Here is a 12,778-nt window from a genome sequence, read left to right as displayed (position 1 = left end):
CCACAGAACATAAGACCTCACTCTACAAGGGCAACAGCCACTACCGCAGCCTTCTTACGAGGAGTGGCAACCAAAGACATTATTGAGGCGGCTACTTGGACCTCCGTGCATACATTTGCCAAGCATTATAATTTGCCTCTATATTCCAGATCCCGAGCAGGGTTTGCCACTGCTGTACTGCAAGGGATCCTAAACACACCATAATCTTCCTTTATCCTCCTCCCCTAGTTGGCTATGGTATTCTACCCAGCTGTTATGACTGCAGATGCATCCATGAAGGACATAGTACAGTTTTGTACCTACCATAAATGTAGATGTCCGAACTGGATAGCATCTGCAGTCAGGATTACCCTCCCTCCTTCCCCTCTGTGGTACCCCTAGGGTGTTTACCCCCCCCCTAATAGCTAACTGGTGGGGGGGGGGGAGTCATTTATGGTGTATTTGTTTGTATATATGTACATACATGCTTATTTTTGTGTTTACCTATACCTTTTTGGAAACATTGGCATTCTATCCAAAAATTTTTGCCTTCCAAGAGGGCTTCTGGCATCTGGGGCAAGAAACACTGAGGAAAATGGCGTCGGCTGATGCTTTTATACCCGAAGACCAACAGAGATGACGTCGGGTGAAGTGCGACATCAGTCAAGCGGACCGGACTTTGGAATCCGGCCGACTGAAGGGCTGCCTGACGACAGGACAACCCAGCTGTTATAACTGCAGATGCTATCCAGTTCGGACATCTACATTTATGGTAGGTACAAAACTGTACTTTCTAGTGGTAGGGGTCTTGTCATTTGTTGTAGTGGTCTAATAAGGATGTTTATTATTTCACGTTGTACTGGGAGGGTCCTGTCATTTGGTGTAGTGCTCTAATAAGAATGTTTATTAATTCACGTTGCAGTGGGAGGGGCTTGTCATTTGCTGTAGTGCTCTGATAAGGATGTTAATTTGGGTCTATATTAGATGCTCAAAGTTACTGAACTTCAAATACGATATGATCGATACCATATTGTCGAGGTCCAGTAATATCGAACACCTAATAAAAATATTACAAAAAGTAAAAAAATAGAACTACTTGCTTTAAGCAGGGGGCAAGCCCTCCTGCACCCCCCACACCCCCCCGCTAATTAAATATTCCCACACCCCTCGCTACTTAAATATTCCAACTCCAGGACTGCACTACATTGAAGTAAACGGAAATCTCCCTTTCCGGAGATTTCCGTGTACCTCTTCGATGTTCTGTGGTTTCGCTGTTTACATGCTGACAATGTCAGATTCGACATTGTGAACGTTCGCGATTATAATATAGACCCGTTAATTCGTGTTGTAGTGGGAGGGGCATGTCATTTGCTGTAGTGCTCTAATAAGGATGTTTATTAATTCACGTTGTAGTGGGAGGGGCTTGTCATTTGTTGTAGTGCTCTAATAAGGATGTTTGGCTGGAGCACCTTCTGTGTGGAGTCTGCATGTCCTCCCCGTGGTCGAGTGGCATTCGAAAGACTTGCGTGAATAGGCATGCCTTCGTTGAAGGTTAGGTGTCGAGCTGGCACATTGGCACCCTTAAAATCTACTGCCAATCATTAGCGGACCGGAGTTCCGCTGTGGCGACCCCTAACCGGGAAAAGCCAGAAGAAGAAGATTAATTCACGTTGTAGTGGGAGGGGCTGTCATTTGTTGTAGTTATTAATTCACGTTGCAGTGGGAGAAGCCTGTCATTGTAGTGGTCTAATAAGGGTGTTTATTAATTCACATTGCAGTGGGAGGGGGTCTGTCATTTGTTGTAGTGCTCTAATAATAATGTTTAGTAATTCACGTTGCAGTGGGAGGGGGCCTGTCATATGTTGTAGTGCTCTAATAATAATGTTTATTAATTCACGTTGCAGTGGGAGAAGCCTGTCATTGTAGTGGTCTAATAAGGGTGTTTATTAATTCACATTGCAGTGGGAGGGGGTCTGTCATTTGTTGTAGTGCTCTAATAATAATGTTTATTAATTCACGTTGCAGTGGGAGGGGGCCTGTCATTTGTTGTAGTGCTCTAATAATAATGTTTATTAATTCACGTTGCAGTGGGAGAAGCCTGTCATTGTAGTGGTCTAATAAGGGTGTTTATTAATTCACATTGCAGTGGGAGGGGGTCTGTCATTTGTTGTAGTGCTCTAATAATAATGTTTATTAATTCACGTTACAGTGGGAGGGGGCCTGTCATTTGTTGTAGTGCTCTAATAATAATGTTTATTAATTCACGTTGCAGTGGGAGAAGCCTGTCATTGTAGTGGTCTAATAAGGGTGTTTATTAATTCACATTGCAGTGGGAGGGGGTCTGTCATTTGTTGTAGTGCTCTAATAATAATGTTTATTAATTCACGTTGCAGTGGGAGGGGGCCTGTCATTTGTTGTAGTGCTCTAATAATAATGTTTATTAATTCACGTTGCAGTGGGAGAAGCCTGTCATTGTAATAAGGGTGTTTATTAATTCACATTGCAGTGGGAGGGGGTCTGTCATTTGTTGTAGTGCTCTAATAATAATGTTTATTAATTCACGTTGCAGTGGGAGGGGGTCTGTCATTTGTTGTAGTGCTCTAATAATAATGTTTATTAATTCACGTTGCAGTGGGAGAAGCCTGTCATTGTAGTGGTCTAATAATAATGTTTATTAATTCACGTTGCAGTGGGAGGGGGTCTGTCATTTGTTGTAGTGCTCTAATAATAATGTTTATTAATTCACGTTGCAGTGGGAGGGGGCCTGTCATTTGTTGTAGTGCTCTAATAATAATGTTTATTAATTCACGTTGCAGTGGGAGAAGCCTGTCATTGTAGTGGTCTAATAAGGGTGTTTATTAATTCACATTGCAGTGGGAGGGGGTCTGTCATTTGTTGTAGTGCTCTGTCTGCCAAAGACTGGAACAAAGTGATTCTCTTTGAAATTAACTGCAAATAAGGAGAGGCTAGCAGTTGCAGCCGGTCAGAAGGTCAGCCTTCCCGTGGTCGGTTTTAACTGATGTATGAAATCTTATTTTCGTGTCTCGCATTAATAAGGCGGGATTATAATGAGAGGATTTTGTTTGTTTCATATGTATAATTATTTGCATACCTTTGTAACACAAATTAACTTGCACTGCGTTTTCTTTGTCTTGTAGGTACCTCATTAACTTCCTGCTAGATGCTACATTAGGCATGCTTGTTATTTATGCCGGGGTCCGTGTAGTCAGCTGCATTGTGGAGTGGCGACAGTGGGAAAAGCTGCGTTTTGGTGAATACGGTAAGCATTCCTTAGGATCTACTGAAATGCTAAATGTGATCAACACAGACTGATGAATCGCATTTCTCATAACTAAGTAAATATACATGCACACTTAGTCACATGTACAGCTGACTGAAAAGAAAACGGCTACAAATAGATGTCGTTTTTGAGGGGAAGCTGCCTTACAGCCCACAACACCCCTGATGTTTGTGTTATAACTTGGGTCACAGTTACTCCTTTATTTTTTTCTGTTCTGTGGTCTCATAGTTTTAGACTATTGCAGTGGAGGGTGTGGAGGTCTGAGACCCCCCATGGGTGGATGGAGGGTGTACAGAGTCTTACCCACCTGCAGAAAATTTGTTTCTGTTCATATTGATTGTCTGTTACCTTATTGTTTCTGTTTGTCTGTTACCTTATTGATCTGAAGTTGTTGTTTCCATTTACTCTTCAACCTGTGGGACACAGATCCGGGACAGATCTGACTTGGACGCATTCTCCAGCATCGGATCCAAGCGCCAAGCTCCTCTACTACCCATAACGCCCCGTCTCCCTCCTCCCCTCAGATCTCGTTTGCTACGCATATCGCTAGCATTGTGGTCCGTTGCTCTAGGCCTTTGGTGAGTATTTTTTGCAATTTAATCTTATCCTTTTGACCTTTCCTGCCCTCTTTCCACTGTTTCACCTTCCTCTACCTAAATCTGAAATATTTTCCTGTTCCCTCTTTCTCTCTCCCTCTACTTGGGTGTGTGTGTGTGTGTGTGTGTGTGTGTGTGTGTGGGTGTGTGTGTGTTTGTGTGGGGCGCGTGTGTGTGTGTGTTGTGTGTGTGGGGGGTGTGTGCGTGTGTGGGGCGCGTGTGTGTGTGTGGGGCGCGTGTGTGTGTGTGTGTGTGTGTGTGTGTGTGTGTGTGTGTGTGTTTCTGGGTCCTCTGCTTCCCCTGCCATGGCTGAGACACCTACGCCAGGGTTTAGGAAGTGCACGAAGTATGGCCATAAGCTTTCACAGGTTGATGGCCACATTCTGTGTGTAGTCTGTTTAGGGGTCCCACACCTAGATTCCTCCTATTTGATCTGCATGGGGTTCAACCATTGACCGACAGGAGGAATAAGCTGATCTTTAAGTTCTCCTTCATCCTCCCACTGAGGAGGCCCAAGCTTCATCCTCAGCTTCTTCTACTTCCTCCGCCCTGGCCTCTGGGACCCAACCTCCTGCTAAGGGGGTGTGGTGGGGAGAAGCGCAAACATTGAGACTGGGATAGGCCGAGGAAGCGGTCCCTGACCGCTCTTCCTCTGCTGAGCCCCCGGTGAAATCTCGCCCGACTATCAGCCCAGGCTCCCCTTGTCTCCATTCACCTTGCTTCTCCCGGAGCCGGTGGTTCCTCAGGTCTGTTCCCCTGTGTCAGCTTCCCCCCACCACCTGTCCAGGCCGGTGTCTGTGACTTCCTCTACCAGGTCCACCTGCAGCCTTTCCAAAGCCGAGGTAGATATGATGGTGCGGAGATTTATCCGCACAAATATTCAGATGGGAGTCTTGTTTGCCCCCTCCTCCTCCAGAGGGGTGGTGTCGGCTCCGAGTTTTTCTGAGCCGGGACGTCCACTATGAGTCTTGGCACCTGGAGGTTCGGCTCTGGCTCCCCCATTGACTCAGATTATTATGAACCTGGTCATTCTCCCAGCTGCAGAGGTTCATTCTCCCTCTGCCTTTGATATGGTGGAGAGGGTCCTGTCAGTTCCACCGAGGCCCTTGATGCTTTTGTCCTCTTGAGTCCGTTCTGGCTCCCTCCATGTCTGGTCCAGATTCCTCCATCTTTCCCCCTCAGGGGTAGTCTGTCACCTCTCGCCCCAGGGAATTCCCCTATGGGAGCAGCCTGAGGTTTCGAGTCCACCCCAGAGATCCCCCCAAGGAGGTTCCTCAAAAGCACACGTGTAAAAGGAAAAACTTAGACTCTCCACCGGAGTCTCTCATGGAGGACACCTACTTGGGGGAAGGGGAGGGTTCCACCCAGTCACCTCCAGATGATGTCTCTTTTGGAGACATCATGGAGATCCTTTTCAAGCGTGGAGGGTAGTCTGCCCAAAAAACCCAACCCTGATGAGTCTTTGTTCATGGAGGCGTTTGGCGCAGGATCTTCTACATCCTCAGTGTCCCCTCCCACGGATCCCCTGGTGGATCTCATTACATCTTGGGCGTGGAAGGAACCCGATATGGTGGAGCCTATCCCCAAAAGCCCTGATAAGATCCTCAGTGCCCCATCAGATAAACCGCACTGGTCAATGCCATAGTGGTGGTGGTGGACACCAAGAAGGAGCTCGCACAGGAGAGCTCCACTGTCCATACGCCAGACCGAGAGTCAAGGACCATGGACCATTTTGGGAAGCAGGTCTGTTCTTCAGCAACGTTCTCTGTACATGCACTAAACAACATGGCACATGTGATCAGGCTTCAGCGAGACCTAGTTAAAGAGGTTGCGGAGTGTACCCCAGGGTCCATGTCAGAGGAGGAAAAGAAAGTTTTCTCCTCCCAGATGGCCACCATCACCTCCATTTCTAACACCTCTATGCGGCTCCTATCTCATGCTACTGAGGGTGCTGCTAGAGCAGCCGGAGCAGGCGTTGCCATCAGGCATCATGCCTGGTTCTGACTTTGTTCCTTTTCGGAGCCCTTTAAGGTGTCTTTTACAAATGCCCCGTCCGATGGTTCCACTCTCTTTGGAAAGACTGGACGTTACATAGTGGTCCAGAGCAAGAAGGATGGGAAGACTCTTTCTGACATCAGAATTCACTTCCCAACCCCTCAACAAACCTTCTTTAGGAATCAGCGAGGGGTGAAGAAGATGTGGTTTTGGAAGTCCCGGGGTTATTCTCAGGATGAAAAAAAAATAAAGGAAGGCAGAACTTAGTGACCAGTATAGCTTTAAGTGCTTTCTTTTTTCTTTCTTTACACCAGAACGTTTTCAGAAAACAAAGTACAAAATCTTAAACCGCATTTAAAAGGAGAGCCATGTAAAGTCACATGACCATCATCCAATAAAATAAAACAACGTACATCATTTACCTGACTAAAGGTTCTAACACATAGAAAAGTGCATAAAACTCAGTTAGTGCACTGAATTTGCAAACTCACAATAAAAAGTAAATGAATAAAAGTTAAAAATAGCTGTATAACCTCTGTACTAATAGAAAGCATTTGAAATTGATGTGCTTATTAAGACCTGGTTTTACATCAGCACGTAGGCACAGTTGCCATTCTGCTTCACAGCATTCCAACAATACATTGTGGTTACCAATTAAGACTTGTAAATTTACCTGATCTAAAACAAAGACACTAAACTTCCTAAAATTGTTACAGTTTAAGGAGTGCTTGGCTGGAACATTATTTAAGTCGTATCATATCAATGCTAGAGCATTCAAAAAAGGCCTGAACATTCAGACATTTTAGAAAGACTGAAACATTGCCAGAACACTAACCGTAACAGATTAGGGACATTTAAGAGCAGCAAGTGTAGGTACTGCAGTTTTATAGCAAACTGTTCCATTATCCACATTGAAGTTATAAATAGGACTATCACAGCCAAGGGTAGATTCACATGCGAGTCCTGTGGTGTGTATATTGCATGGTGTGAGACACTTGTTCAGGTTATTACATTGGGAAAACATAACGTAGGCTAAATAAAAGAATATACGAACATTGTTTGGCCATTCGGAAAAATTATTAAAATAATGCTGTAGCCAAGCACTCCTTAAATGATGTAAGTTGTTTTGTTTTATTGGATGATGGTCATGTGACTTTACATGGCTGTCCTTTTAAATGTGGTTTAAGATTTTGTAGTTTGTTTTTGGTGTAAAGAATTAAAGAATGAAAGCACATAAAGCTGCATCGGTCACTGAGTTCTGCCTTCCTTTGTTTTTTTGTTGTTGGATTTTTTTGGGTTTATTTGATTAGTTTATTCCCAGGACGCTCAGGACTCGCCTTCCCCCAGAGGCAGAGGGGGATTTGACAGACGCTGCCCTCATGGCAGAGGGGGTCCAAGGAATCAAGGGTCTCTGGATTCTTCCCAGACAGGCCCATGCAGCAGCCCTGAAGGGTTGCCTGGCTGTTAGTCTCTGGAGGCAGTTGGGGGTCGACTTTTGCTACATCCAACGGCCTTGGAGTCCATCACAGATGATCGTTGAGTGTTGCAAATCCATGTCCAGAGGATATTCAGTTCCCTTCACACAAATGCCACTCCCTCCTGGACATTCCACTCACACAAAGGGAGGATGCAGCAGTGGAAATTTCCAAGCTGCTCGAAAAGCAAACCATCCAGGCCATCCCCCCAGACCAGTCCGGATTAAGCATCTATTCCAGGATGTTCTTCATGTTTCACTGTTGCAGTCATCACATTTGGGTTATCTGCTTGCAGTAGACCTCAGTTGGCCTGATTATCAAAGTCTTGGGTCTTGCGTCGGTTGCTCTCTCATCTTCCATGACATCAGGTAGTCAGGGGTATAAAGCATGCAGACGATGCCATTACATCAGTCTTCAGAACTGAAGTCTTCACCTAAAGCTAAGTACCCCGATGGGTAAACTTTTTCTTCCTCTAAACCGATGTTAGTAAAAGTCAATAATTGTATTTCTTGTGGAAAGCAAATACCTCCTAAAGATTTTCATTCATACTGTATTCCTTTCCTAGGCCCTGACCACGACGTACCTAGCTGTCAGTTTTGTGCCTTATTTAAACAATTAACTATTTGTTGTTGGTATAGTTACGCTTCTAAATATTTTGGTACTCTGTTCAATTATCCAGATATGTCTTTGGTAAACCACCCGACTACCGACATTCTGTAAAAAGCGCAAAGATAAAGATAGAGACAGGCTGCCTAGGTCATAAGCTGCCAATGACTCATCTCCTAAGCTAGTCGCCAGTTTGCCAGTACTCAGTGAGGCACTTTCGCAGCCCCTGATACCTGCTATGTTAGATTCGGAGACTTCTACTGAGACCCATTCGGAGTCCGGTATGCTGCGAGATGCTTCATCTGTGGAACCTGCGGATGTCTCTACCTTGGATGGGACCGGAGCCGCTGTGCAGGCACCAGCTTCTGAGGGTGTATTCAGGCCTACTGACTTGCATATTAAACCGACGCCATCTTCTTCTTCAAGGCCTAAAACTCGAACATGCCTAGAAAACCGACACCCAGACCGCATGTTCAGGCCTCTATACCTAAAAAACAAATTATAAGAATGGCTGAAGACCTTATTACTTTAATCAGGGGATGCCAGCCTTCCCCCTGTAAGAGACCTAGGATTGAATTTGCTTATGATGCTTCTGACCAGAATTCTGAAATTTCTGTTTCCTCTGATGACCAGGATTTACCCTTATCTACCTATGAGGGTTCTGATGCAGAGGACTCTTATTCCCCCCGCCCCCCCAAGGATTTCTCTTTTGGTGAAACCTTGCATACTCTTAGGGAGCATTTTCACTGGGAAAGCCAGGATTACTCTGATTCTCAAAAGAGGCTTAGGGATTTATTACTCCTGCCCCAACACAGGCCTTTAGCTATCCCTCCTGTACTAGACATTGTTGATGAGGGCTTTTCGGAATCTAGCTTGGCCCCTGACTCTTTACCTTCTGCTCCCAGAAAACTTGATAGATATTACAGGGTTCCTGATTCTCACAAGTTCCCTTTTAAAAATCCTACTGCGGATCCTGAGACCATTTCACAGGGACCCAAGGGCATTAAGGCTACTACTGCCAAAAATCCTACCCGCTCTGATAGAGATTCAAGGGCGCTGGATAGATGGGGTAAGAAGGTATACACTTCTGCAACCTTGGCCATTAGGGCCTTAATATGTTAAAGTATCAGCAGTATATTATTGGATTGCTTAAACAGAAGATGATGTTGATTCCTGACTGGGCTGAAAATAAGAATTTGCAGGATTTAATGCATTCTGCTGAACAGGTTGGAAAACATACTTTGCAATGTGGTTTTGATTCACTAGAGGCATCTTGCAGGGCTGCTGTCACTGGGTCTGTACTTAGAAGGCATGCTTGGTTTAAGGAGCAATCTTTCCCAGATCATGTTAAAGCTAAATTGCTGGATGCTCCTGTAACTCAGGACCGCCTGTTTGGCAACAAAGCAGAAGATCTTAAAAAGATGGAGGAAAAAGCTAAATCTATGCAAACTGTTAAAGATTTCCTACAAGTACAGCCTCCAAGATTTAGTAGGCATTGGCACTCTAAGAATTGGTCCTTTCCTGCCTCTTCCAGGCCTTCTCAGTCCAAACCCAGAACCAGCAGAACACCCAGGCTTCAGTCCCAGGGTTACGCACAGGACTAAGCAGTGGGGGGCTCCCACTTCTAAATCAGGGAGTAGTAAGACTCCCCCTATGGTAAGCTGTCTCAATGACTTAACTTTAAAACTTCCAAGCACTTCTCAACTGACTGCTCCTTTAGGGGGAAAGATTACTCTGCAGGCAAAAAACTGGGAACTCATTACCCAGGACAAATTGGTTTTAAATATAGTTTCCCAAGGATACAGATTTCACTTTCACATGTTACCAACCTCAAACAGTTGGCCAGAAATACCCCCAAATCAGTGGGCAGAGGCTCAAAAGCAAGTACTCTCTCTCTTAAGCTTAAAGGCTATTCAAACTGTACGAGAAGAGGAAAAGGGACAAGGTTTCTACTTAAGACTTTTCCTGGTACCCAGAAAAGACATCTCATGGCGTCCTATCCTGGACATTTCTATCCTAAACACCTTTTTGGTTATTCCAAAATTCACGATGCTAACTCTTCACCAGTTGCTTCCTATGCTAGGCAAGGATGCCTGGTTGGCAACACTAGATTTAAAGGAAGCCTACTTGCACATCCCAATCAGGGAATCTTGCAGAAGATGCCTACACTTCAAAGCAGGCTACATGCACTATCAGTTCTCTGCACTGCCCTTTGGCTTATCTGCTGTGCCCAGGATATTCACAAAGTGCCTAGCTCCAGTCATTGCATTTTGCAGGCAAAGAAATATTCAAATATACCCATACCTGGACGATTGTCTAATTCAGGCAGAAAGCCAGGACATACTTTTCAATCATTTGGCATTTGTACAAACGGTGCTAACTTGTCTGGGGTACACCATAAACGAAAAGAAATCACATCCTGTACCCTGTCAACAAATTATATTCCTGAGAGCAAGCTTGAACACAACTTCCCAGATGGCTTTCCTCACGCCAGAGAAACCAATTCATTTGACAACTTACTTCAAACTAATGGCCACACAAACCCTGTTATCTGCAAGGCAAATACTGCAAGTCTTGGGGTTCATGGCCTCCTGCATTCTACTAATTCCATATGCAAGACTACATATGAGGAAACTACAATGGTATCTAAAAAGCCTGTGGTGTCAACATTCTCAGGATCTAGACGCAATGATTCCCATCATACCTTGCCTACAGTTAGAGTTCCTTTGATGGGCTGAGGTCTGCCACCAAAACAAGGGACTACCATTCACTCTACCCCCTGCCACCCAAACCCTAACAACAGACACATCAGACTATGCATGAGGGGCTCACCTGGCAGGGAAGTGCATTCAGGGCAAATGGAACCCAAGTCAAATGCACCTGCATATCAGTCAAAAAGAAATGTTAGCTGTACAGAATGCTCTGACAGCCTTCAAGGACCACATTCTTCCAGGACAATTAATGGTAAAGACTGACAATACCACTGTTATGTGATACATAAACAAGCAGGTGGGTACCCATTCATACCCCCTTTGAAGACTAGCCATGTCTCTGTGGAACGCAGCCTTGAGCTACCAAGTGCATCTACAGGCTCAATTCCTGCCAGGAAAACTAAATACACTGGCAGACAAACTAAGCAGAAATCTCGTGGAACCACGAGTGGAAACTGGAACCAAAGGCTTTCAACATGTTGATAAACAAATGGGGGAGCCCAGATATAGAACTGTTTGCCTCCCCCCAGAACTACCAGTTGGACAAATTCTGCACAAGGACTCCCCACAAACAAGCTTGGAAAGTGGATGCTCTGTCTGTCAGCTAGAAAAATCTATCAGTTTATGCCTTTCCTCTTCTGCCTCTCCTCTCCAAAGTACTACTAAAGATCAAACAGGACAAACTAAGGACTATACTGATTGCACCAGACTGGCCATGCCAACACTGGTACCCCCTCTTGCGCAGTGTGTCACTGCTGGCCCCATAGCACCTGCCTCAGACCCCTACCCTGCTGTCACAGCAGGAGGGCCAGATTCTGTACCCTCAGCTTCAAACCCTGAACCTGGCAGCCTGGCTCATTACCTAATCTCTCCATTACCATCCCTCAGCAAACCTGTGATGGATGTAATTTTGGAGGCAAGGAGGCCTAGTACTAGAAAATCTTATGCTGAAAAATGGAAAAGATTATATGCCTGGAACCAAACTCAAGGGATGGGCACAGCAGCGCCCAGTTTACCTCAGATTCTTCAGTACTTAACTGAGATGCTTCATAAGGGCTTTTCTTTTTCCTCCATCAGAATTCACGCCTCAGCCGTTTCAGCTCATTACAACACAGAACCACCCCTCTTCTCTCATCCACTGCTCAAGCTGTTCCTCAGAGGGATCAAAAACTTAATACCACCCAGGAGAGCCCCAACTCCAGCCTGGGACCTTAACTTTGTATTGGAAAAACTCGCTCTTCCTCCTTTTGAGCCAGCTGCAAGTGCTGAGTTAAAATTCCTTTCTTGGAAAACAGCCTTCCTTTTAGCCATCACTTCAGCAAGAAGGGTATCTGAATTACAGGCCCTTGCATCAGTGGAGCCTTTCATCATCTTTCATGCGGATAGGGTGTCCCTCAGGACCAATCCCTCCTTCATGCCCAAAGTGGTATCCAGTGTGACTCTTGATCAATCCATTCATTTGCCAACCTTCTTTTCTAATCCACAGAATAAAGGGGAATGGATACTGCACTCCTTAGATGTGCACAGACAACTTGGATTTTACTTGGCAGTTGCCAAGATGAAATTCTGGATGGTCACACTCCAATCTATCCTGCCCTTCCTGCAGGAGAATGACTGGATGTGCTCGGTGGACATCCAGGACACATACTATCACATCAAAATGGACAGACACTGTTGGTCTGGGTGCCAGTCATTTCCAGTTCAGAGTGGTGTCACCACAGCCCCCAGGGTGTTCAGCAAAGTGATGGCAGTGGTAGCAGTTCACCTGAGGCTGCAAGGATTCCAGGTCTTTCCCTACCTGGACGATTGGCTCCAGACTGCAGTCCCTCAAATTCGTGTCTTGTGCATCCTTCAAGCTCAGTGTCTCCCAGCGGAATCTGTCTTATGGGCATTGGGTTCCATGGTGGGTACGATCACCCTCGTGCCCACAACCTAGTTGCACATGAGGGTGCTCCAATGGACTCTTGTGGTCCAGTGGTCATTCCTAGATCTGCTGTTGTCCCATCCTGTTCATTTATCTTGAGTATACAGGGATTCTGTGGTGGATTCGATCACTGGACCTTCATCGGGGTCGCCCGTTTATTCTTCTGGTGGAAGTACACATTCCGGGAAGGT

At 45.4% G+C, this 12,778-nt stretch overlaps 1 protein-coding gene across 2 annotated transcripts in view; it reads left to right on the top strand.

Annotated features, from left to right (window-relative positions):
• Nucleotides 1-12,778, top strand: part of LOC122807819 (store-operated calcium entry regulator STIMATE-like) — a 792,354-nt gene that overhangs the window by 265,406 nt on the left and 514,170 nt on the right. For both annotated transcript variants that reach the window (XM_044078908.1, XM_044078907.1), the window contains exon 4: nt 3,138-3,259. In XM_044078908.1, coding sequence (XP_043934843.1) covers nt 3,138-3,259 — 122 coding nt within the window. The remainder of the gene's footprint in view (nt 1-3,137; nt 3,260-12,778) is intronic.

This window comes from Protopterus annectens, chromosome 7.part1 (assembly GCF_019279795.1).
Source record: "Protopterus annectens isolate FY-2018-M chromosome 7.part1, PAN1.0, whole genome shotgun sequence".
Lineage (NCBI taxonomy): Eukaryota > Metazoa > Chordata > Ceratodontiformes > Protopteridae > Protopterus > Protopterus annectens.
The sequence above is the reverse complement of the archived record's forward strand: the minus strand, read 5'-3'. Positions and strand labels throughout refer to the sequence as shown.